This window comes from Psittacula echo (assembly GCF_963264785.1).
Source record: "Psittacula echo genome assembly, chromosome: 4".
Classification (NCBI taxonomy): domain Eukaryota; kingdom Metazoa; phylum Chordata; class Aves; order Psittaciformes; family Psittacidae; genus Psittacula; species Psittacula echo.
Genome location: NC_137738.1, coordinates 121,154,380 through 121,176,674, shown reverse-complemented (window position 1 = coordinate 121,176,674; position 22,295 = coordinate 121,154,380). Strand labels below are relative to the sequence as shown.

The window sequence follows — 22,295 nt, the reverse complement described above, 5'->3', positions numbered from 1 at the left end:
GATCCTCTGCAGCAAATACTTTGCATCACTTTTAAAGTTGTTTCAATCCTACCAGCAAACCCCCTCCACTTCAAATGAGTTTCTCCAATTTTAAGTGAATTTCTCACAAGTTCCTAAGGTTTTTGGCAAGCCTCACCAGGTACAAGACGTTTTTATGTAACTATAACCAACCATCAGTACTACATCTTTAATGCACAATGTTGCTTACCCCAGCTCAGGAGCACAGCGAACAACCTTAAGTTACAGTTTCAAAATAAGAACCTTCCACTTCAGAAATACAAAAGAAGAAATGCAGCTGTTACAAACAGTCCATTTATTTTGTCGTAATCTACAGACACAATCGAAATAATTATTTGGCACTATGCTATACAGTGGTTACATCCGTGTGCTGACACTCGGTCGGTGGATGCTGCCCTGGAGCACTGCTGTGCTTTCACGTCTGGAATGAGACTCGGCAGGAAGATCAGTCAAAATGCTCCTGAAGGGTTGCAGGGAAGTTGAATCACACACCAGGTTATGAACTGTTTCAATGTACCTCACATTCTAGGAGCCTATCACACTAGAATGTGTGATGCCAGCATTTGGAGATGGCCACGAGTGCTGCGTTAAGATCTGAATGAGAGAGTAAGAATGAGAGAGAGGAAACCCAAAGCAAACCCTCCTGCTTCTCAGACACAAAGAGAGATTCTGTTAAAGAAAATAATTTAAAAAACTAATAATAATGGCATTTGATTCGATACAAAAGCCAGAGCTACTACTGTATTAACATCTAAGTATGAATCTTTACAAAGTAATCTCACAATGGTGTTATGTAAAAGGTTGCAAACTGTACAATGTTTTGTCAATGCAATGCCTCTACACTTTATACAGTCTTTTACAACTATGTAACACATATTAAACATGGTGTTAAATAGCCAATAGATACCAGTCTCTGAACAAAGCTGCAGGCAAGAAAATACAGACCTCTCACCATCTCCAAACAAGATAGGCTTGCTCAAACAGTGACGCTCCCTGTGAGGAGTCATCAGCCATCCACACCGTGCACACTTCACTCTGTGAATCAACCATCACCTGATAGTCCGTAATTCCACATCTGTGGGTTCTAGTGACGTGGAAACACCCAGAGTCCTCTCACCCTTAAAAGTAAGCAGATAACCATAGATGTTTATTCCACACGTGGTCAAGCTACCTATGAAGACCTGGCCAGGCAGCAAGAGCTTTCACTCCCCATGTTTGTCCTGCCACCATCTACGCTGCACAGGAGATCAGCTATGTACATCTGACAAGGTACAAAAAGGCAATCCTGCCCTGAGGTGGACTGGATGGTGCAGAGCCCATCACCTGATGGGCACTCAATCCAAGTAGTGAAAAATAAACTCTGAGGAGGAGAGGTTCCTGGTACTGTACACTGACTGGGTAAGAAGTTGCATCAAGGGAACTGGAGAGCTCCACTGAGAACACTGTGGTTTGCAGCACTCACTGGGTCTGCATATCTTTGATGATGGAAAGAGCTGAGAGGAGGATCAGAGAAAGCGGGTAAGAAACGTGCAGTGTAAGTCACTGTGTGCAAGGGAGCAGAAACAAGACTGATGTGCAGTGGAGGCCAATGAGAAGGGTCTGGTGATGAACTCACAACTGGGCTGTGCAAGTGCAGGTACAAGGAGGCTGTGGGGCTCCCACAGCTGCTCCCCGGGGAGGTGAGATTCTTTTTGAATAGGACCAGGTCTTTATGTTTGCATCTAAAAGTGGTTTTGATCAGGATTCAGGTTTTGATCGGGCATCAGGATTTCCAACACAGTTTTCTACATGATCATTTTCTGAGTTGCTTTTATTTCACATAAAGGTTCCTACGCCCTCATTTTCCCAGGAGAAACCTGAAAAGAAAGAAGGAAGAATTCAAAACAAGGATTCACAACAAGATCACTGCCTCATGCTATTGCCACACAAGGAAAACATAAATTAGAACGTCTCTTGGAATACTGTCACAAAACATCACAACACAAGAGAGATCAGGATCTTGGAGCGTAACAGAGTGAAACTCCAGGAATGGATTCACTCTTTGGGGACGTGCCTGTGTGAAGAGACCTAGCAGCAAAGCCACAACGTGGAAGAGGAAACTGTGGTTGCAGTCATTCCCCACGTGAGATGTAGATGATATACTGGACTGGGTGGCTGGCTAAAGTCCTCACAGGCATCAAAAGCAGCAAGCACCTTGCCTTTAGTGCAACTGCCAGGCATTTACAAGGCAGCCAACTGGCAGAAAAGGGAGAAAAGGAACATCAATGGTCAAGAAAACAAGTGTAAGTGTCTTAAGAAAACACTAGTGTAATACAGGGACACACAGAAAGATGGATGATATTTCACACAAATAAATCTGGTCATAAACAGACCATCAGAGGCACAAGGGACTTGCATTTGGTTCCAGCATTTCCCTGTGGTAAAGGATGTTTCTGTCAATGTCAAAACTAACCAGCTTACCTATCTATGCATAGTAGCACGGTGACACCAGGAGGTCAGTGAGCACCAGTAGCTGGTCATCTGTGAACTGCTGTTTATGCTCCTGCCAATTGTCGTGATGGGTCCTCCGGAAATTGGACAGTGTTTTCTTCACAGTCATCTGCAGAGCAGACAATCGCCATTGAGCTGCATCAGTGATGGGTTTAAGCTCCATGGCAAAACAACACTGATTACAACAAAAATAACTTCTGAGTAGAGCCAAGTGTCTGAGTAGTGGCCAAGGTTACAACGAGCTCTGGGGAATTCAATCCAGTTCCCCAGGATTCCAGTTTTTACAGGTCTGGTTGGTCTGCTGACCAGTGTCACAACTCCAGCATTCATATAAAGAGGATTCTTTGAGCTACAACTCATGAGTTTGAAAAAACTATTGAAGTCCAATTATCAAGTACAAGTGAAATGCTTTTCATCTCTTCCTTTTCCTTAGGTATTTCAAACCAATGGTTTGGGTCTCAAAACATGAGAAAGAGTTGATGAATCACATAAGGTGCAGAGAACAAACATCAGGAGAAAACTACCTCTGCTAGTAAGATTATTATTAAATTAACAACACAAAAGTGCCACCAGTTCAGTTTCTTGATTCAGGAAAGAACATGAGAGCAAAGTCTGTTAAATCTAAGGAATTCTTCAGCCATAAGCTCATTATTCTGGTTATAACAGCAAAGGTCAACAAAACTGAACAGGCAGGACAAAAACCTAGAGTTGAAGATCACTATTTCATTAAAAACTTGTTTCCAGAGCTGCTCATCAAACCTTGTTTTAAAAATTTCAGTGAGAACTTTTGGCTCAGGTTGATATCTTCTAGAATGATGTGCACAAAACTGACATTTTTAATTAACAAAAAAAGACTCTTTCCTCCTTATAGAGAGTTACTGCAGTTTCCAGTTTATGCTTTAAACTTGAACCACAAAACAATACTGAGAAACAGTCCATGACTTAAAATATATTTCGAACCATTCAATAAAAAGCAGCAGGAATAAAGTTCCTCACTAGGTTCCTGGTTTTTCTAGGAAAGGGGAACTACGAATGAGTCAAAGTATATTATATGTATTTTATTGAACAGAAATAATAATGTAAGTAATTTCTACCTCAATTGGCTGAGGATCATTCAGGTGGGCACTGAGATCCATCAGGAGCTGTGGCATCCAGGTGGGAACATCGTATGGGCTTGACAGGATACAGGCGCTAAGTCCCAGCACTCCAGCGTGGCGCTTCACCAGGTCTGCAATTGCAGGGGATTCACTTACATGAGGCAAGGTGCAACCACCTCATCTAAGACATTCCTCAATGGCACAGACAAACTTAAATCTGATTATCAGTGAAAACAGGCTAATTTTAACTGATGGGAATGACTACAGAGAGACCACATGTTAAATAGAAGTGATCTAGTAAGAATAACATACTGATACTGAGGTCTGACCCTGAATTGCAAACTAAAGACAAACCAACCCCCCTGCCACAGCAGAGATCTTTAGCTTCTACAGAAACCCAGACAGTTCTACAGCCCATAGAATCAAATAAACACACACAAGTGCATGGATCTCCAACCTGCTTCTGCTTGCTTACACAGAATCACAGATTCATTCTCTGATTCCATCTTCATTTCTAATGGAAGAACACGTAAAAACAAAACCAACTAATCACCTGCCACTGCTGTATACTTTACAAATGAGCTTCCTTCTTTCACCAAATCTTTCTCTCAGTAAATAGCTCATGAATCACATCTCCACTGTTCCCCGCTTCTGCACTCAGAATGTGTTCTCAAATATAGGACCTATTTGACAATAGGCAAACGGAGTCCTCCTGGGTCAGATGAATGTGACTCAAATGCATTAAGTGGTCAGGAGCCAAAGCTCCTAACTAAGGTTAACTAAGGTGGGGTTTTGTGTGTTTGTTGAGTTTTCTTAGAATAACCCCTCTCTCCACTGCTAACAAACAGAAGGTAAAGTGGGTAAGGACTGAAATGATGTGACAGCTGAGGAAGCGCATTTACTGAGGAAACAGCTATCCCTCACCATCTGCATTCTTAACTGTGTGAACTGTGCACAGGAGAGATGGAGAAATCTCTTTAGTGTTAATTCTGGGGAAGTAATGAATTGGTTTAACAGAGGAATACATCATAAAATAACATTAACTGCTTTTTGGTAGTAGTATTATTTATCATTTATGCTGTAAACCCATTTCTTGAACCACTTCACAAGGATTAGGCTCTGCATTACATACACACCAATATACAGTAAAGTATTTAAGGACAAGTGATTTGCCATTATGGTTTATGAATGCTCAGGAAGATAAAACAGGAGTATGTTTCTCTGGGTGTATGTTAGTTTGCTAAATACTGCTTAACCACAGGACAAATCCTGTTCCATCTGAAGCACTTGCAGAATAAGAATGTAAGTATAGTACAGAACACTTACTTCCTCCTAACCTACTACCCACATGTATGGTTCTAGCGGAAGCCATTCCCTTACCACCAGAAGGAATTGTGTCCACCACAGAGCCCAGGTCTCGCTTGCGCTTCTTGGGGAGCCTCATCTTGCAGAGCTGTTCAAAGTGGGTCTGCATGGGCCCGTCCATGGTGAGAAAGTTGCACTGTAGCAGGCCACTAAGTGTGGTAGCAGCCATCTCCCTCACCTATAAGCAGAAAGAACACGTACCACAATTACTAAGCACACAGGCACGGCAAGAAACAGGTATTTGTGCTATCACTATCCTTTACGCCCATCCAGCCAGGCCACATTGACCAAACTCTGTCTAAGTCTTTAAAATACATCCCATTATCTCGTAGATCATAAGCTACTAGTAGTTTACTACAGGGCTCTTTGCAAACTGATAAACATAGTTATATAGTAATACAGAACTACCTTCCCATCAGTTATCATTAAGTGACCTACTACTCAAGCAGATAATGTAACTGAACTCCACTGTCAAGTCACACATATCATCAAAATTAAGCTTTAGGAAGTTTAAAAGCAGACTTTTGAATGAGAACAAGATGCACCACCCCAAATAATCAACCTGCTTTGTAATTTTTGTAATAAACTTTGTATTAACATCAGTTTTACCAGGGGAAAAAAAGTGCTTTATTCAAAAGCATTTAAGTTCCCCCCCTCAAATGTATGTGGACACATTAGAATTGACAAAAGCAGAGGAGTTTTTCCAGGAGAAGGGAGAAGGTTCATGAGAGAAAGCTCATTCTGTTCTACCCATAGCATGGGAATTCTTGGAGACACAACAGGTGCTGGATTAATAAACAAGGACAAGTAACTTCAGTGCTTTATGGTCAACAATTCAGTTCTGTGACTCATTATAGACACATTATTAACACACCAGCATTATTCACTTTGCTATCCTGAGTACCAGTTCTTTTCACTGCATGAATAAATACAGAATTCCAGGCTGAAGAAATAGAATCCCCACTGGTTTAGAATCCCAATAGAACCCAACTGGTTTGTGTTGGAAGGGACCTTAAAGCTCCTCCAGCTCCAACCCCTGCCACAGGCAGGGACACCTTCCACTGGAGCAGCTTGCTCCAAGCCCCTGTGTCCAACCTGGCCTTGAACACTGCCAGGGATGGGGCAGCCATGGCTTCTCTGGGCACCCTGTGCCAGCGCCTCAGCACCCTCACAGGGAAGAATTTCTTCCTTATCTCCAACCTAAGTTTGCCCTATTTAAGTTTGAACCCAAAATAATCTCTCTGGTAACACAGAAACCCCAAAGAACAAAATCAAAAACCATTCAAAATACAGATCTTCCCATTCCTTTTAAAGCAGCTACAACACACTCTTAGTGGATTACAAGTAGAGATAACTTGCTTTTAAAAGCAAGTATAACCCATCAGTATTACTACTTTATCTCATCCACTCCAATCTCCTAAACCCATAAAGTTATATGACCATAAGACCATATTTAAACTGGAATCCCTCCAAAGCTCGCTTCTACTTTGGATAGTTACAGCCTGACAAGAACCTCCCAACATTTACACACCTAAAAACCAAACTGCCTTGTGCTGAAACGCTGACAGCCGACTTTCTGGTAAGTACATACTGTTACAGGTAACAGTAAAGAGAACATTTGTCTGTCTGGAGCACAACCACCTACCAATGCTCTGAATCCAACACAGTAGATTATAATAAATTAGATCCTTGAACATCGTGTTCTGAACCTCCACAAAGCAGTGAGTAGAGCTGCAAGTGCTGCAGTAATTAAATGTCAGAAGTTAACAATGAGCTCTTGAGACTTCACTTCATGCCAGTGAAATCTCTACAGCACATTATTCAAACGTGAGCTACTCTGTTAACAGCATGAAGAAGTACAATGTGAAATGCTGCCAGTGCTGTTTATCAGCAATTTGTGAGTCTCTGAAGAACTAAGCTACTTAATGAGACATGATGTGCTAATGCAAGACCCTGGAATAGAAAGGAGCTTGGCTGGGAAGTGAGCAAGCTCCCCAGTGAACCGTGCTCATTTACATCACTAGTCGCTGTATTAAAACCACTTTCCTTTCTAAATTAATCATCTAACTAAAAGGAACACTTTGCTGCAGGAGCACCTAGGAGCAAAGCCTTTAAAGTCATACATTAGGAAGCTGATCACTCATTAGACCTGACACCAAGTAATTCACAGATCATTGTACTCACACGATGACTTATAGACTATAACATCTGCAGAGCAGCAGCAGATGAATACTGTTCCAATCAAATATGGGGTTTGCTTTGGGGTTTTTTTTGGTCAGAATTGACTGACCAAGGTCTACAAAACTGTAGCAGTATTGGAACGAACCCACTCCACAGCACAAGCCAAACCTAACTGCAGTATTTGTGTATGTAGAAGAGCTGCTTCTACAAAGAGAAAAGATTCCTGCAGTAGTGCAGTGTAATATGAAACATGGTTATCAAGTGCTGTGTACCCCATACACTGATTTATGAACATGTAAAGATAAGAAACACCTGCCCAGAGAGCTTCCTAGACCAAATTGTGGCTGAGAGAGGTGAGAAAGATGCCTTCAGATTAAACTAGGCTGTCACTTCAACCGTTAACTGCAAATCTTTCAATCTAAGAACCAAAATCTCAGTTCTACAGGGTAAAGACACCACCAAATACTAGATACAGCACAGAATTCTCATCTTAAAAATCCAGCCTTAAAAAACCATATAGGAATTACTCTGCAAGACACGGCATCTTGCCAATTATTATCAAGAAAGAACAAGACTGCTCTTCAAAGCAAAGTGAAAGCTTCCATGGTAACATCACGATCGTGAGTGGTTATGAACACAGAGAGGCTTTTCTGATTTACATCTCTGTAGAGCAGAGGAATGATCCTGTACATTTAAAATGAGTGGATGAATTGTACTGAAGTGAACAAAAGGTGTGTTTTAGAAGTATGTGAGATGACAAGGCACGTGTTTGGGGGGGGTGGGAAACAAGTCATCTAGTATTGGGAGCTGTTGAATTCCATGACATGAAAGACAGGAGGTATCATGTAAAGACTGAAATGGTGAGTAGTCTTTAAGTATTATATGCACTTCTACAGACTAATGTCAAACCTTCAAGCCACAAGTTTTAATCTATCTATTCAAATTATCTCCAGTTCACTGTCCACAGCAGCAAGCTTCACATCTCACTTACACACATGTAACTAGTGTTTTACACGCAGCTTCAGGAAGACCTAAACCAGGATCTTTGTTTTGACAGAAGGGTATCACACCTGAGAATCCTCTCTTCTAGAAAGAAACAAGCACTCAGCACTCAACAGGAGGATTTCACTGACATCTGCCAGCAGCACCAAAACCACTGAAAATGATGGTGCAGAGGAAATGGAACAGGGTGGATGTGAACACCAAAGATCCTCCACTGTGCTTGAAAGTGATCAAACACACTTAAATTCACATAATTTAACACAAGCCTGCAGTTCTGTGAATGAGTGATACAGAATACCTGTCTGATTTTCCCCCCAGCTTCTGGAAGCCCGACAAACATCCCCTGAGAACAAGCTTATGACCCTGACAGTACTTGTAAGAGCACCCTGTGTGTTCACACACAGATCTCCAACAGCATGTGTGCATCACAGCTGAGACTTTGGATTTTACTTCCTTCCATTTGTACTTAACTGAAGCATCACAAGCTCAAGAGATGCACAAAACCCTGTCAGACTGATGAGTAAGCTTGCAAACCATCATCTCTTTGAATCACCTAACATCACCAGCATCTGCTAGACAAATTCTGTCCCATTACACATGCTACTTTCACAACACTAAGGAAAATCTACTTTTAACTAAAAAACCACTTCCTTAGTGAGCTGGAAGTATTTTTGTCAGTAATAAGTTGGTATGATTAAGTGGGAAACAGACCTACAGAGTAATAAATACTGGTTTTATACAGTATTCATACAGGAAGGCATTTTACCTTGCTGGAAATTGAATTTTCTACCAACATCCATGCTAATATTTACAGTAAAACGACAACATCCTTATTTCATCTGTACTTAGACCAAGTATGAATCAAAGCAAAGTTCCATTCTGTTGAAAAAGAACAATGGAACTTTTAAAACTCACTAATGAAGTATTTCCTACGAAGCTGTTTTCCTGGAATATTAAAAGGGAAAATGGAATATGAAAGGAATAAATCCTGTAAAGATAGTTATATATTCAAAGTAAGAGGAATGCCGATCTAGAAACATTTGCTGTATTCATTTATAGCCAGTGGCTTTTTCATAAACCTGACAAGGGTGAGAAACCAGTGATGTGAAATAAAGCATTTCAGAAGAGGTATCACTTGCCTCAAGCTGCTCATCCTCCAGGAGCTTTATAACCAGCCATCTAATGTCATTGACTGCTTCTTCATTGTTGAGAAAGATGAAGAGGTTGTAGAACACCATGGTCTGGAGGTAGGTTAGCACGGTATATCTAGCATGCCAAGAATTGCTTCTTGCTGTCTGCAAATAGAAATAAACAAAGATAAGAAAGCAAGAATGCTAAAGCATCAGCTACGTAATGTAAAGCTAGCAACATTTAAGAAAAAGCTTTGGGGGACAGTTGCCAACATCTTCCCTTATTCAGATATTCTTGTTTCAAACACTCTCTAATTTCCAAAAGTTCAAATATTATTTAGACAATAACATATACAGGCTTCACTTCCAAAGCACACCATTATTTAACAGACACCTAATTTTATAACAGACAAAGTAGGCAAGTTTCCCCCTTGATTCGTTCCCATCATCAGTCATAAGGCACACATAAATAAACCAGACATTCTGTGCTGCTCGAGGACGTACATCCTATACAATGGATTTGGAAAGTCAATTTTCTTCAAGTTCCTTTACTTCGATCTCCACATGCTTATGGAAGTCCGAATTATTGGAAACCTCAGGCATGGGTGCAGCTGGATTGCAACAGCACAGTTACTGTTCTGGCTGTGTGCACAGCTTACACCAACACTTTGCAATAGGGAGTTTTACTACAGTAGATCAGCCTTGAATGAAAAAAAGGCACTTCTTGCATGACAAAGAATGAGCCAATTTATTCAAGAGAGAGTTTTCATTTGTGTTCTTTTTCAGGAAGCAGCAGCAGTTGATAAATATACCGTAAACTATAAAAAGGCACAGATTCAAGGGCAGCTCTTCATATGACAACTCATTTTGAAACTGGATTGTGAACTGAAGTGACAGGCCAAGGGGTAATGGATTTAAACTTAAACAGGGGAAACTGAGATGAGCTCTTAGGCAGAAGCTCTTCCCTGTGAGGGTGCTGAGGCGCTGGCACAGGGTGCCCAGAGAAGCTGTGGCTGCCCCATCCCTGGCAGTGTTCAAGGCCAGGCTGGACACAGGGGCTTGGAGCAAGCTGCTCCAGTGGAAGGGGTCCCTGCCCGTGGCAGGGGTTGGAGCTGGAGGAGCTTTGAGGCCCCTTCCAACACAAACCAGTCTGGGATTCTATGATTCTACAATATTAAAAGAGAAGAGCATGCATCACGTAACAAGAAGCTTTAAGCTCTCTAGACCATACTCACTTGTTTTAGCACCTGAAGTACCAAAGGCACTTGCTGAGGACACAGCAAACCCTGAGACATTAATGACAAACACATCTTAGCATCTCTTTTGAGCTCATCATAGCTATTGTCATTTTCTACTGGTGCAATCTATAGGGGAGAAAACAAAAGGTCAGTGGTCAGTGTTAGTAAATAAGCATTGCTAACAGCAAATCCTGAAAGCAAGTTCCGTGTCATGAAAGGGCTGTTGCCTAGGAAAAACACAATCAATACAGTGATGAAAGGTTAACTAGGAAAAGCAATCAATATAATGATAAAATAGTCTCAGCAATAAGCTGTGGAAAATGAACAGATTCAAGAGATCCTTGTTCCCTGCACCACATATTACTTATCTAAACAGTGTGATCAGTCTGAAGCTCTTAAGGAGGATTAAATGGGTGCTGTTATGACTTTGGCTCCCCATTGCAACTCTTCTGGTATTAAATCCAATTTGATTTAATATTTTAGATGTAGGTCCAAAACTGAGAGGAACCTTTATCTGCATTTCAAGTTCACTTTACATAAGGAAACCTTTATTTTGTGGTTGCATACATTACTTCTGGATAATTGATGTTTATATAAAGACACAGATATGATCTGGAGCATGCAAATACTGATTCTTTCGGATATATAGCACTGAATGAGTCAGCTTTATAAAAGACTACAAGGATGAGAGGTGCCAGGAAAAGCAAGAAAAGTTCCACTGTATAACCATGAAACAATAGAAACCAACTAAGAGATAAGTATCAGAATAGAAACAACATACACATGAATTAAACACTTGCTCCCCAGGTTACACATGCACAGGGCATTCATCTACAGATCATTGTCAGGAAACCATTTAACAGGCTGAATGAACAGCTGTAAACACATAGAAGCATAAAAAACATTGGGCCTCTTTGGTATGGATGGATTTTATTACCATTTTAGGTCTTCTTATTTATAAAGTCCCTTAGAACTTTCTTGTATATACAGAGTCTCTTTTTAACCAAGCATAACTAATAAAGGAGCAATTAAAGCGCATACCTTGAAAAACAAAGGTAAGAGCTGAAGCTGCTCTGTGACAGCTGTAGAGAAGGACCGTCCTGCACTTGCCATCAACCACTTCAGAACTGTTTGTATAAACAGAAATGATCACTGATTAAGACAACAAAATTACTAATAATTCCCAAACAAGTTATAGACCAGACTTACTGCAACACCTGCGTGTGAGATTTTCACCCCTTCAAGTGGGTCTATACCAGGAGTTAAGTTTGACCCTCTAAAGGTGACTTTATAAATCCCAACCCTTAAACTACAGATACCTCGTTGCAGCACAGATCTGAAAGGAGAAATTGTGTACCCCACCTCTATGATTTGCAGACCTCAGTCATGTCTTATAATACCCCCATTTCTTCACCTCAATAAGCAACTCACTGGTTTTCAAGAGTTTAATGCCCTGAGTTCGCTCATCTTGTTCACCAATTCCATTCTCTTCCATAACGTGATTCTGAATTTCTTCATCTGCTTCCATGAGGGGTTTAAGATTTTCAAGTATCCGGGTAGTAAATTCATGGACATGAGGAGATTTAGTTGCAGCAGTATTTGGCAAGGAAACATCTATCATGAATATGTAGGTCAAAACACTGAAAGGGCAAAGAAAGAAAGCAGGAACATAAAGTTAATATGAATGCTGTTCAGAGAACATGGCTAAATGTGAGCTGGGATCAAGTTGTTGAATTTGAAGTTTAATACCTACAGAAAATCAGCTTCACTTCAAAGTTATTTAAAACCAAATGTTTTAAATAACATTTAATAGATTTGACATCTATTTAGATATTTGTACCTACAGATATTTGAATCAAGTAGGGTTAGACAATCACCAAGGTACAACCCCCATCTCCTAACAGATCTGCAACTAGCTTTTAAGTCACTGAAGTGCTCTCTAAAGGATTCCCTGTATATTTATGGTTTATTAGGGATTAGACACAATAAATCTGGGTTATGGTGGTGTTTTCTGGGTTTATTTGGTGGGCTTGAGGGGGAAATGGTTAGTTGTTTGGTGGGGCTTTTATTAAGAGCTTTAACAACATCATGCATAAAGACAACAGGCCATAGAATCATAGAATGTTTCGGGTTGGAAGGGGCCTTAAAGATCATCTCGTTCCAACCTCCTGCCATGGGCAGGGACACACGCCAGTGACATACAGTAAAAGACAAAACCAGACAAACCACCTCAAGTTTCTGAAGCAAGTCTGTTAGCAGTAACTGATCTGATTTCTAAGACCAGTATTAGTGCCTTTCAGTGTCATTATTTAGATACTGAATTACCCAAATAAGAAAAAAAGTTAAAACCCAAGAGCTGCAGAAGAGGACACTGACCTTCCTATTCTCTCCCGGACGTTCTTGTAAACCTGGGTGAGTTTGGGCTCCAAGTACTTCAGCAACCTGTGCAGCAGCTCTGGCACTCTCCATTCCTGCTGTGCAAGGCCACCTTGCAGTACATAGAGCCGGCTGGGAATGGGAACAGCTTAACTTTAGTCACACAAAAATCCTTCCTCCCTTCCCCAACCCTCTCTCCAAGCCTTGTGCTGGAATGTTTTGTGTGTGGCAATGCATGAAAGTGTCTTTGCATGAGTTGCATGCAAAGATGGGGGGAAAATATAGGAGGAAACAACAGTGGTGCTCCTAGGCCAGTTCCAAACCTTCACATTCTGTTAGCTAGACTGAATTACACTTAACAAAATAGCAATAATGAAGAAAACACCACTGTGTGAGGAAGCTAACTGGAAAGCAGGCACCTTTGCTCCCTGCTCCACAGCCAGCCGACACAGTGTGCTCCCAATACATTTTATCCATGCTTTATTTCCCTCTTTATTCAGCCACAATCCAACAGTTAAAATCAGTTTTACCAGGCATCTACAAAGGAGCCTCCTTCACCACTCAGTGGAGATTCCAACAGCAATTCAAATAACCAGTGCAGCTTCCGAGGATCTCTGCTCTCCTGAAAACAAATGTACCAAAGGTGTAAGGAAACAGGGATTTGGTTTAGTGTAAATAGTGTGTAAGGAAAGTTTTGACAGATTTTCTTCAGTTTATTCTGTTAAGGAAGTATGAAGTCAAAGATCTTTCCACAATGAACCTCAATAGGAGGAAAACTCCAAGAAAAACTAACTTGTTTTAAGGATGTGGTAAATACAATAATATAACAGAAAGAATTTTAACTTCATTTTTGACATACATCAATAATCATGTCTGAATTTTGCCAATTAATTGCCAGGGTTCTGGCTGACAAACTGCACTGAATTTTACTGAGTGATTTCAACAAGGAATTCCTGATCCAAGACATCTGTGGCCCATCACTTACCCTGCTTCCCAGACACCACAGCTCCCAGCCCACCATAGTCTAGAAATCTCACTGTATGTTACAAGATAACTTGAGGCAGTTTTCACAGCATAATGCTCTGCTGCCCACTTGTAAAGCAAGAATAAGAGTATAATTGCAGTGCAGAACGTCCCACAAAAAAGCAAGCAGACACATCAACATCACCCACTAACCTCGTGCAGCTCTTAGAAACACTTAAAAAGACAACTAAGGCTTTACTTCCCTTCTAAAATATTGTATTTGTCTGCAAAGGGCAGACAAAAAGCCACGAGATGTTTAGATGGGTGTTATTTTTATACTGTATTTGCAGTTCTCAGTTTCAGCTGATAAAATACACCCAAATGCCTCTGTTCATAAAGCTCTTCCTACATATTATCTGTCAAGCTCTACCATCTGGCTGTAGCTAAGACTAAGACTGGGGTACTTACACAGGAGGTTGCTATGCATGTGCCCCAGTCGTTGTATGTTTCCACTGTGATGTTGGACAAAGCTGTTCGAAGCAATGGACAGAGAAGCTTCCAGAGTTTTTCCACCTGCTCAGCAAGAAGGCAAAAGATGAGATTTGTCTATAGCAGTCTTGTACACCAAGGACTTCCCCCTCTCCCCTAGGTTTAAAAATGTCTTTTTTATTAAGGAGTTGATTCTCCCAGCATTATTTTTCAGCACAGAAATTCATTTAAAGATGATCTAGACAGCTAAGTCTAGACTAAATAAAGATGTAATAGACCAAGGTGGACATAAGCACTTATTCCAACTGGAAATTACAAACCATATCAGCTTTGCTAGCTCCTTACCAGCAAACTGTTCTTAGTTTTAATCCTGAAGCGTTCTACTAACACCTGGTATTATACAGGCACCAAACCACACTTGCTCAAAGTCTAGCAATGGAGCATTAAGTGTTGTAACGTTTTCCAGTCCTTTCTTGGGCATGACACATTGAAAGCCCTCAATTTTATACATCTAATTTGTTTAATAATTCAAACCTAGTCCCTTAAATTCATGAATCACTCAAAAAAAGCTACTTCAGCACCTTCTCAAATGTCCAGTGTTTAGAACCTCTGATTAAGCCAGCGATAATTTCAGCCACACATCTCTGGGTGCTTTCATGGGAGTCTGCCACAAGCTCTTCTAAATGGGGCTGAAGAACTGGCAAGAAGGCATCATCAAAGTTCCTGAAGAGGCCCTGTAAAAACATATATGAAAGTGGCTTCAGTAATTGTCCATCTAGACTACTGTCTTCAAAGGAAGAACATAAGGTTGTGAAGCACCTGAGATTTGAATATGCAGAAAATCACATTAGTTGGCTTTTGTAAGAGAATTATAGACAAGTGCCCTCTCTATATCACTCTATGTTTCCCTAAGTAGTTAATCAGAAGAGAGGATTAACAGGATTATTTAGAGCAGCACACCTTTAAAAATCAATACTTTGCAACAGTGGGGTATAAGCCAAGTAGTATACAGCTCTTCCATGCTTTGATAATCAGCTACAAAGTGGAAGCAATTCAGTTCTTGAACACCAGTTACCTTGAAGAGGCAAAATCTTCGAGGATTAAATTTGTCCTTTCCTTTTCTGTCTTCTAAAGACAAGAACTTTATTAACTGCTCCACAAACTTGTGATCAGAAAAGTGATCATAGATAATCTGTTCTGCCTGTAACAGGAAACAAAAGTAAGAATTAGCTTTAAGGTGCTTGATTGTCACAGTGTCATCCCAATCTTTCCAAGTCCCCTTTTTCACTTTAGTTCTGGTTTTGGCAAAAATCATGCCTTGGTTATCCGTTTCCCCCCCTCATTTTATGGGCAATGTTTTGCAAGACTCCTGATTTTTATTAATGACTTTGGGTTGTCTTTCACCAGTAAAATCCCTACAAAATCATTATTCCCACTGTCATTAGTTACCTTGCTCTAGATCGTGATAAAGATTGGAAAGGGAACAAAAAGTGCTCATTAATACAACGATCATTATCCCATGATCAGTGACAGAGAAGCTGTCATCAAAGTAATAATTTCTTCTTGCATGCTAACACAGTAAAGTATGAAAATGAAGTAGAAAAACATGACTAAATGTGTCTTGTGGGGATTTAGGTTTGAGAAGAGTTATCACTTGTTGCTTGTTGAAACCATGGTCATATCCACACAGCCATGAAACCAGAGTTCCATCTGCATCCTGCTTTGCAAGCAAAACAAATCTGTTCCCACACATTTTGTGTAAGCACTCTCTAAATGGCAAGCCATACTTCAGTTAAAAGAGAGAAGGGAATTTACCTGCACAATAATCTGTGGACAACATTTAAAAGAGGAGAAGTAGTATTAAAAAACCCCACAAACCTGAAGCCCACCAACCCCTTACCTCTGTCAGCTCATCCCTCCTTCGCCCAAGCTTTGGTTGATGCTCAACTGGAGCATAAACTGTCATAGTTCTGAATATTAAACATAAAATACAGTTGAACGTTTCAAAGTAAAATAAAGCTTATGATTATTTTCTATATTGTCTATATTAAACGGGATTTATCAACTCCCAAAGAGCAAAACTTAGAAGAATTAAGTCTTGCTGTTATAAAGGTTTTACTATTGCAAGCATCCAGAATTATTAGTGATCAAATACTCTGAGTATTTCACAATTATGTAGTTTTCAAATATGCCTATTTCATTTTAAACCCAGCAGTTAAAAAGTGGTATGAAATATGTGCCCATGGTACCCAAAACCCCGAAGAGAAATAGGTAAAAAATTAGTAATAATATTAATAACCAACAAAACAAGCAATAAACCCCCTCACAAACCCTACCCACAAGTGCTAACAGGAGCAAGGAGCACAAAAGACAAAGTAAATGCTTGGGGTTTTGTTTCAGTTAAAACAATTAAACCCAATAAACATGATTTCATTTCCCACAGGGTCTTCCTGCTGACTCTCCCAATTCTATCTTTGTGCTTAATGATACTCACTGAGGCCACGTGTAATATCCCCAGTGGGTCTTCTCCACAAAGCAGCATGATTCCCAAGCTTCCTTTGTCTTTGGTAAGCTCTGGCTGTCATAGTGCAGCCACTGGTTATCCGGTCTGTCACCAGCCTGAATGCTGGAAGGCTTTGGGCTTCCACCTGGTTAAAGAAGGATATACACTCTGTCAAACTTGTCCATTAACATTTTAAGACAAGATTCTAAAGAGCTTTGATATCTCACTCCCCTCCAATGAAATATGTACAAAGACTTGTCCTAGGATAAAACTAACCCTAACTGTAATAGATTCCTTTAGTAATTTCTACAAATGTGCCATCTGAAACAATTTAAAAAAGACTTAAAAGGAGATACACAAATTATTCTCACAAACACAAAGGTTTCTGAAAGGAGAATAAGCATATATTTGAATTTTTAACTTAATCCAAGTAAGAGAATAGCTTAACAGACACTTGCAAGTGTAACACTGCTTTAAAAAAGAAGTCTGATTATATTATAGGACATTAACAACCAGAGAGAAATAAAAAACTTAGGATTCTATTTCAGTTACCCAGAAATATTTAAGGCAACTCCAGTTCATGTGGGCTTTGAACCACATGAGAGTTACTCTCTGAGGAATGAGCTCTCAGCAGCTATTTACCATAAAGCTTAGTTTAACTTAATGAGAAAAACATGCATTAATAAAAAAATAGGATAAATTAAGACAAGACATTTCTTACATTAAATAAAACCTACTTATTTCATAAGGGCAGATGGGCACTTTCTTGTGTGTTCTCTTAAGCTGCTTAAGAATACCAGCCACAGCTGAGATGGCCACCTAAAAGAAAGAAATGGGCATTAACGCATCCATTCCATATATATACCTCCAGAAGGATGTGTCTCATCACTTCATCACAGGCACACTTTAAGCCAGATAAAAAACCAGTGAACATCACAGTGACATCACCCCAGTGCCTGATGCTTCCCATGAAGAAGTGATCTCTGTCATTACAGGGGATACAGACCCTGACTTAGGTGTGACCTTTACAGCCCAAAGAACCTCCCCGCTATTCATTTGCAGGACCAAAAGGAGGTGGTCATTAGCTTCAGCCTCTTGGAAACAAGAAGCAGAATGAAAGGTACAAATACAAACACATATTTGGCTCCCTTTGAGTAATAGACCAAACATCCGCAAAAGAAACTCCTCAAAAGCTGTAATTCTGGTTTTACCTTCCGAACCACTATTGCATCATGGTTGAGACACTGCACGAAGAATTTTATGGCACGGACAGGCAGTACCCTGTCATCCCTCAGGAGCAGAGACAGAAACCCAATGCTGATGTGCTCAAACTTCCAGGGACTGAAAACAGAAATAAAGACTATTCAGAACAGACACTAAGGAACATAGCTGCATGTGCTGCTTTTGAATAAAAATTACTGTATGGATTAGGACTTATGTTTGGACTAATATAAGTAATGTTCTGTGCCACTGCTACAGTCAATGAGTTCAACTGTCATACAAGGAAACCTCCAGTGTTCTGGGAACACACAAGAGCACTCAGCTAACGGTGCCTTTCTGATCCTGGCATTTCAATGTAAAATACAGACCTGTAGGGATAATGCGTAAAAGTTTTTAAACACTCATATTATGTCACTTCTTTACCTAGGAGACAGTCATTAAGATTCCCCTATATTGGCCATTATGTTCCTGTCTGGGCAAGCAGAATCCATATTCAAGTGAATGAGGACCTCCAGATATTCCATTTCTGCAGATTCCTTTGCAAAGGCTCTCCAAGACACGAGCCACAATCCATTTGATGCAAGACTGCTACTGACACACTGCTTTTGGATAACTACCTTGATAGCGAAAAGCATTGCTCAGTTCTGGTCATGCCAACTGCACTGCTGGGTGCAAGTGATATTTAGTCATGTCGCCACCTCTAATCCAACATCCGTAAAATTCTCAATGCACAGAAAGGGACACTTACAGATTTCTTTGTTCCACACAGTCCAGCAGCATGTTGATCAAGTTTTCATAGTTTCTATGGGAAAAAGAGGGAATCATCAACCAGATGATACTGAGAGAACCCTTCAAGAATAGAACAAATGTTCCTCGATCGAAGATGGGTGAAGGCAATGCAGTAACCCCAGCAGCAGCTGGGAGGACAGGGAAGAGAAGGAGGAAGGAAGGGAATGTGAGTGCAGAGGAGAGAGGCTGCCAAGTCAAGAGAGAAGGTACACCACCACAATCCTTGGGCATTCTGAATTTGTCAAGCTTAAGCTTTAGTTTAGCTATTCTGGATAATTACATTTAACATACAGTAAATATGAGGTGGTAGAAGCTGGTGTTAAGGGAAGTTGAAGTTACCGCACAGCCTCAGCGTTCTTCTCTTTCTGTCGCTGAATTCCAAGCTGAATTTCTTCTGAACACAGACCTGTGAAGTCTGAACTTGGATGTTCTGATTTTTGCAGCATCACAGCTATCTCAATGCATTTCTCTGGAACCTGTTGAGAGAGGATACAGAGATCTGGGACTGAGCAGCAGCCTGCAAGCTTTTATTGTTTGTTTCTGTTTTGAAGTAAGAGAATGTCCTGTCCACATAGACAAGTCCATGAAGCAGCAGAGAACCCAGCTTTGTGCTCACACAGCAGAATTATTTCTTCAAGTCCATGTTTTATTCTATTTTGAAATAAACTTTAGTATTTCATTAAGCATAAACATTTATTATAAAAGGTTTTTGTTAACTGGCACTCATTTTTAAAGCAAATATTATGCCATTTATCCCACTGACGAGGCAAGAGGCAGTTGTGCAGTAAGTGCTGGGTGTTAGCACAGTGGGACAACACTACAAAACCTGACAGTGTTCAGGTGATGACACTGTCCTACCGACACATGTATTCACACTCGATCAGCATAACCCATACTAGCTAGCACTGGAAGGCAACTTAAGCTTCCTTTCTGCACCAGGCTTCCTTAGAGATTAACAAGAAGTTACAAAATCCAATTGTATTATACGAAGTTCTATTGCTTCCGTCTCAAAAGCACACATCTACATTCCTCAGAATGTAACAGAAAGCACAATGCAATCATCATCAGAACACTCACTCAAACAATGTGCATGAGTCTCAAGCATTTATGGAATCAAAAGACATGAGCACCAAGCAATCCATCACTTACTGCAAAATCTAAGCCAATTGTTTCATACTGCCTATGGATTTTTTCTGCTAGGTCATCAAAGAGTCTGACTATGGATGGTTTTTCCAAGGACATGGCGCTGCTGAGCCCGGAAGAGACAATTGCTGGCCACGTCTGTGCAATACAGTCCCAGTCGTGAAGGTTTGCCAAACATACTCCACTGTGGTTTCCAAGAAGACAATATAAGGCACCCTGTAAAATGGAAGATGCAATTTAGGAAGTTGAAGCATTACTCGTGTATAAGCGATCTCTTACTACATAAGCATGCACCCACACAGAATAAAAATCAATCTTCACATTACCAGATCATTAAAATGTACCATAAACATTCAGCTATGTGGCTGTGGTCAGAATACGGAAGATTTCTCACAGAATCCTCCTCTTGCAACCATTTTAATGAGACTGGAAGCCCTGGCAGTTCATTATCCCCAGAATGGCTGCCTGATTTCTCAATTACATTATAAAGGAGATAATTCAATTCAATCATCAAGTACCAGACCTGGCCTTTCTGTGAACTATTCATGTTTGGGCTGCAGGCAGATCGTAATTCCTGTTAACCAAGCACCTGAGATGATGGCAGCTGAACAAGATGTACATAACTACTGAATGTGACACAGCAAACTGGTCAACATGATGGATTGTGTGAGGAGCTGACAAGAGATATGTGGGAGCTATGTAAGAAATGTCTCAGGCAATCAGAAGGAAGTCTTGGGGACCTTTTGGAGAGCACAGTCTTACAAGAACAGCGCCCAGGTAACCACATCATTAATTCATACAGGTTGAGACTGCCTGGCAGCAGTAGCAGAAACACCAGATTCAGCTGTGGTAGCAAATGCTGCAAAAGTGTAGTAAAACCAGGACCAACTGGGCATAAGTAACTAGGCTGGGTTGTTTTTCTAGGAGGAGATAGGGATGGAGAAAGGAAGGTACAAGGACAGCAGAAAAAAATAAAGAAATGATTATCATTTCTTCTATCTTCACCTATCAATGGTAGTGCCCTGTCAGGCAGTTGAAGCAGGATAATAAGCCATAGCTGTTGTTCTCATCATATGACAAGAGTCCAGCTTGCCTCTACAAAAGGAGGACTGAGGAGGGTCCATCACTGCATCAGCCCCCTTTCCAGGCCTGACACCATCAGCAATCACCCACCATGTCATCACAAAACCCACCTGATTTAGTGTAACTTTTTTGGGTGATAACTTTTTGTCCAGTTCACACTATTTCCCTACACTGCTACAGCCAACACAACTGCTTGGTGAGTTTTATTCCCTTGGACTATGGCGTCTCAATTTCCATTTCATAATTTAAAGAGAGATGTTAATATACGTTTTTGTCATATCTGAGCACACAATGAAATGAGGAACATTCATAAACACAGAGTTTCTCTTGACAACTGATCTAATACAAGTAATTAAGCGTTGAAGCCCAGGTTGGACAGGGCTTGGAGCAAACTGGTCTAGTGAAGGTGTTCCTGTCTGTGGCAGGGGGCTGGAACTGGATGAGCTTTAAGGTCCATTCCAACCCAAATCAGTCTGGGATTCTATGATAATTCCTTATACTAGTCATACCTAAGCTACATGGCATGAAAATATCAGTCATGCTGATAAACAAGCAAACCCCACTTTCACCATTAAAAGTTCTCCTATAAAAGCACTTTCAAGAGACAGACATGAAATAAAGCGAGTACTTTAAATTGCTTCTGAGTGACATCCTGCCGGTCGGGACGCAGGAACTCCAAAACCAAGGGGATGATATCTCTGCAACAGAAATTGTATGTTCCCAGAGCCGTGAAGAATGCTTGCTGAGCTTTACTTCTGACCTGTGGGAAGAGGGATGTTACTGAAAGTCTTCTGAACCAAAAATATATGATACAAACCCAACATCCTTACCCAGTTATTTATGCATTGAGTTTGTGATGTGTTTGTGCACAGAAGGTTGTAAAGATGACGCTGTGCTGCCCTCACCCTCACTCACAGTGATTTATAAAACCCTATTTTTTGTTTGTAGCATTTACTTGAGAACAGCTACAAAGTTCAAGGAAATCCTTTATGCTGCCAAGACCAATTGATGTGTTTGTAAGATGACTGAAAAAGCCAACAGCTACGAGAACAGATGCAGACAGCAGAACTCTAAAGAGCCAGCAGACATTGTGGATGGATCTGAATTTATATATATACATAACAGGGCTCTCACCAGGCAAAGAGTTCAGAATCCAGCTATCATCCTAACCTAAGTTTGCAGCCTCTTCACCCAGTTAAGCTCTTTA

At 40.6% G+C, this 22,295-nt stretch overlaps 1 protein-coding gene across 6 annotated transcripts in view; it reads right to left on the bottom strand.

The window, feature by feature from the left end:
- Positions 1 to 304: 304 nt before the first annotated feature.
- PSME4 (proteasome activator subunit 4) overlaps positions 305 to 22,295 on the bottom strand; it is a 60,712-nt gene continuing 38,721 nt past the window's right edge. For 2 of the 6 annotated variants that reach the window (XM_080614884.1, XM_080614887.1), the window contains 21 exons: positions 21,717 to 21,848; positions 20,012 to 20,221; positions 19,202 to 19,338; positions 18,822 to 18,875; positions 18,064 to 18,193; positions 17,590 to 17,671; positions 16,844 to 16,997; positions 16,250 to 16,319; positions 15,425 to 15,550; positions 14,931 to 15,083; positions 14,329 to 14,433; positions 13,428 to 13,519; positions 12,898 to 13,029; positions 11,953 to 12,161; positions 11,563 to 11,648; positions 10,519 to 10,647; positions 9,293 to 9,448; positions 4,986 to 5,148; positions 3,603 to 3,736; positions 2,479 to 2,617; positions 305 to 1,874 (listed from right to left, as the gene is read on the bottom strand). In XM_080614884.1, coding sequence (XP_080471010.1) covers positions 2,483 to 2,617; positions 3,603 to 3,736; positions 4,986 to 5,148; positions 9,293 to 9,448; positions 10,519 to 10,647; positions 11,563 to 11,648; positions 11,953 to 12,161; positions 12,898 to 13,029; positions 13,428 to 13,519; positions 14,329 to 14,433; positions 14,931 to 15,083; positions 15,425 to 15,550; positions 16,250 to 16,319; positions 16,844 to 16,997; positions 17,590 to 17,671; positions 18,064 to 18,193; positions 18,822 to 18,875; positions 19,202 to 19,338; positions 20,012 to 20,221; positions 21,717 to 21,848 — 2,589 coding nt within the window. In that variant the 3' untranslated portion in view covers positions 305 to 1,874; positions 2,479 to 2,482. The remainder of the gene's footprint in view (positions 1,875 to 2,478; positions 2,618 to 3,602; positions 3,737 to 4,985; positions 5,149 to 9,292; positions 9,449 to 10,518; positions 10,648 to 11,562; positions 11,649 to 11,952; positions 12,162 to 12,897; positions 13,030 to 13,427; positions 13,520 to 14,328; positions 14,434 to 14,930; positions 15,084 to 15,424; positions 15,551 to 16,249; positions 16,320 to 16,843; positions 16,998 to 17,589; positions 17,672 to 18,063; positions 18,194 to 18,821; positions 18,876 to 19,201; positions 19,339 to 20,011; positions 20,222 to 21,716; positions 21,849 to 22,295) is intronic. The other 4 variants (XR_013956546.1, XR_013956547.1, XM_080614885.1 and 1 more) reach the window with 4 other exon arrangements.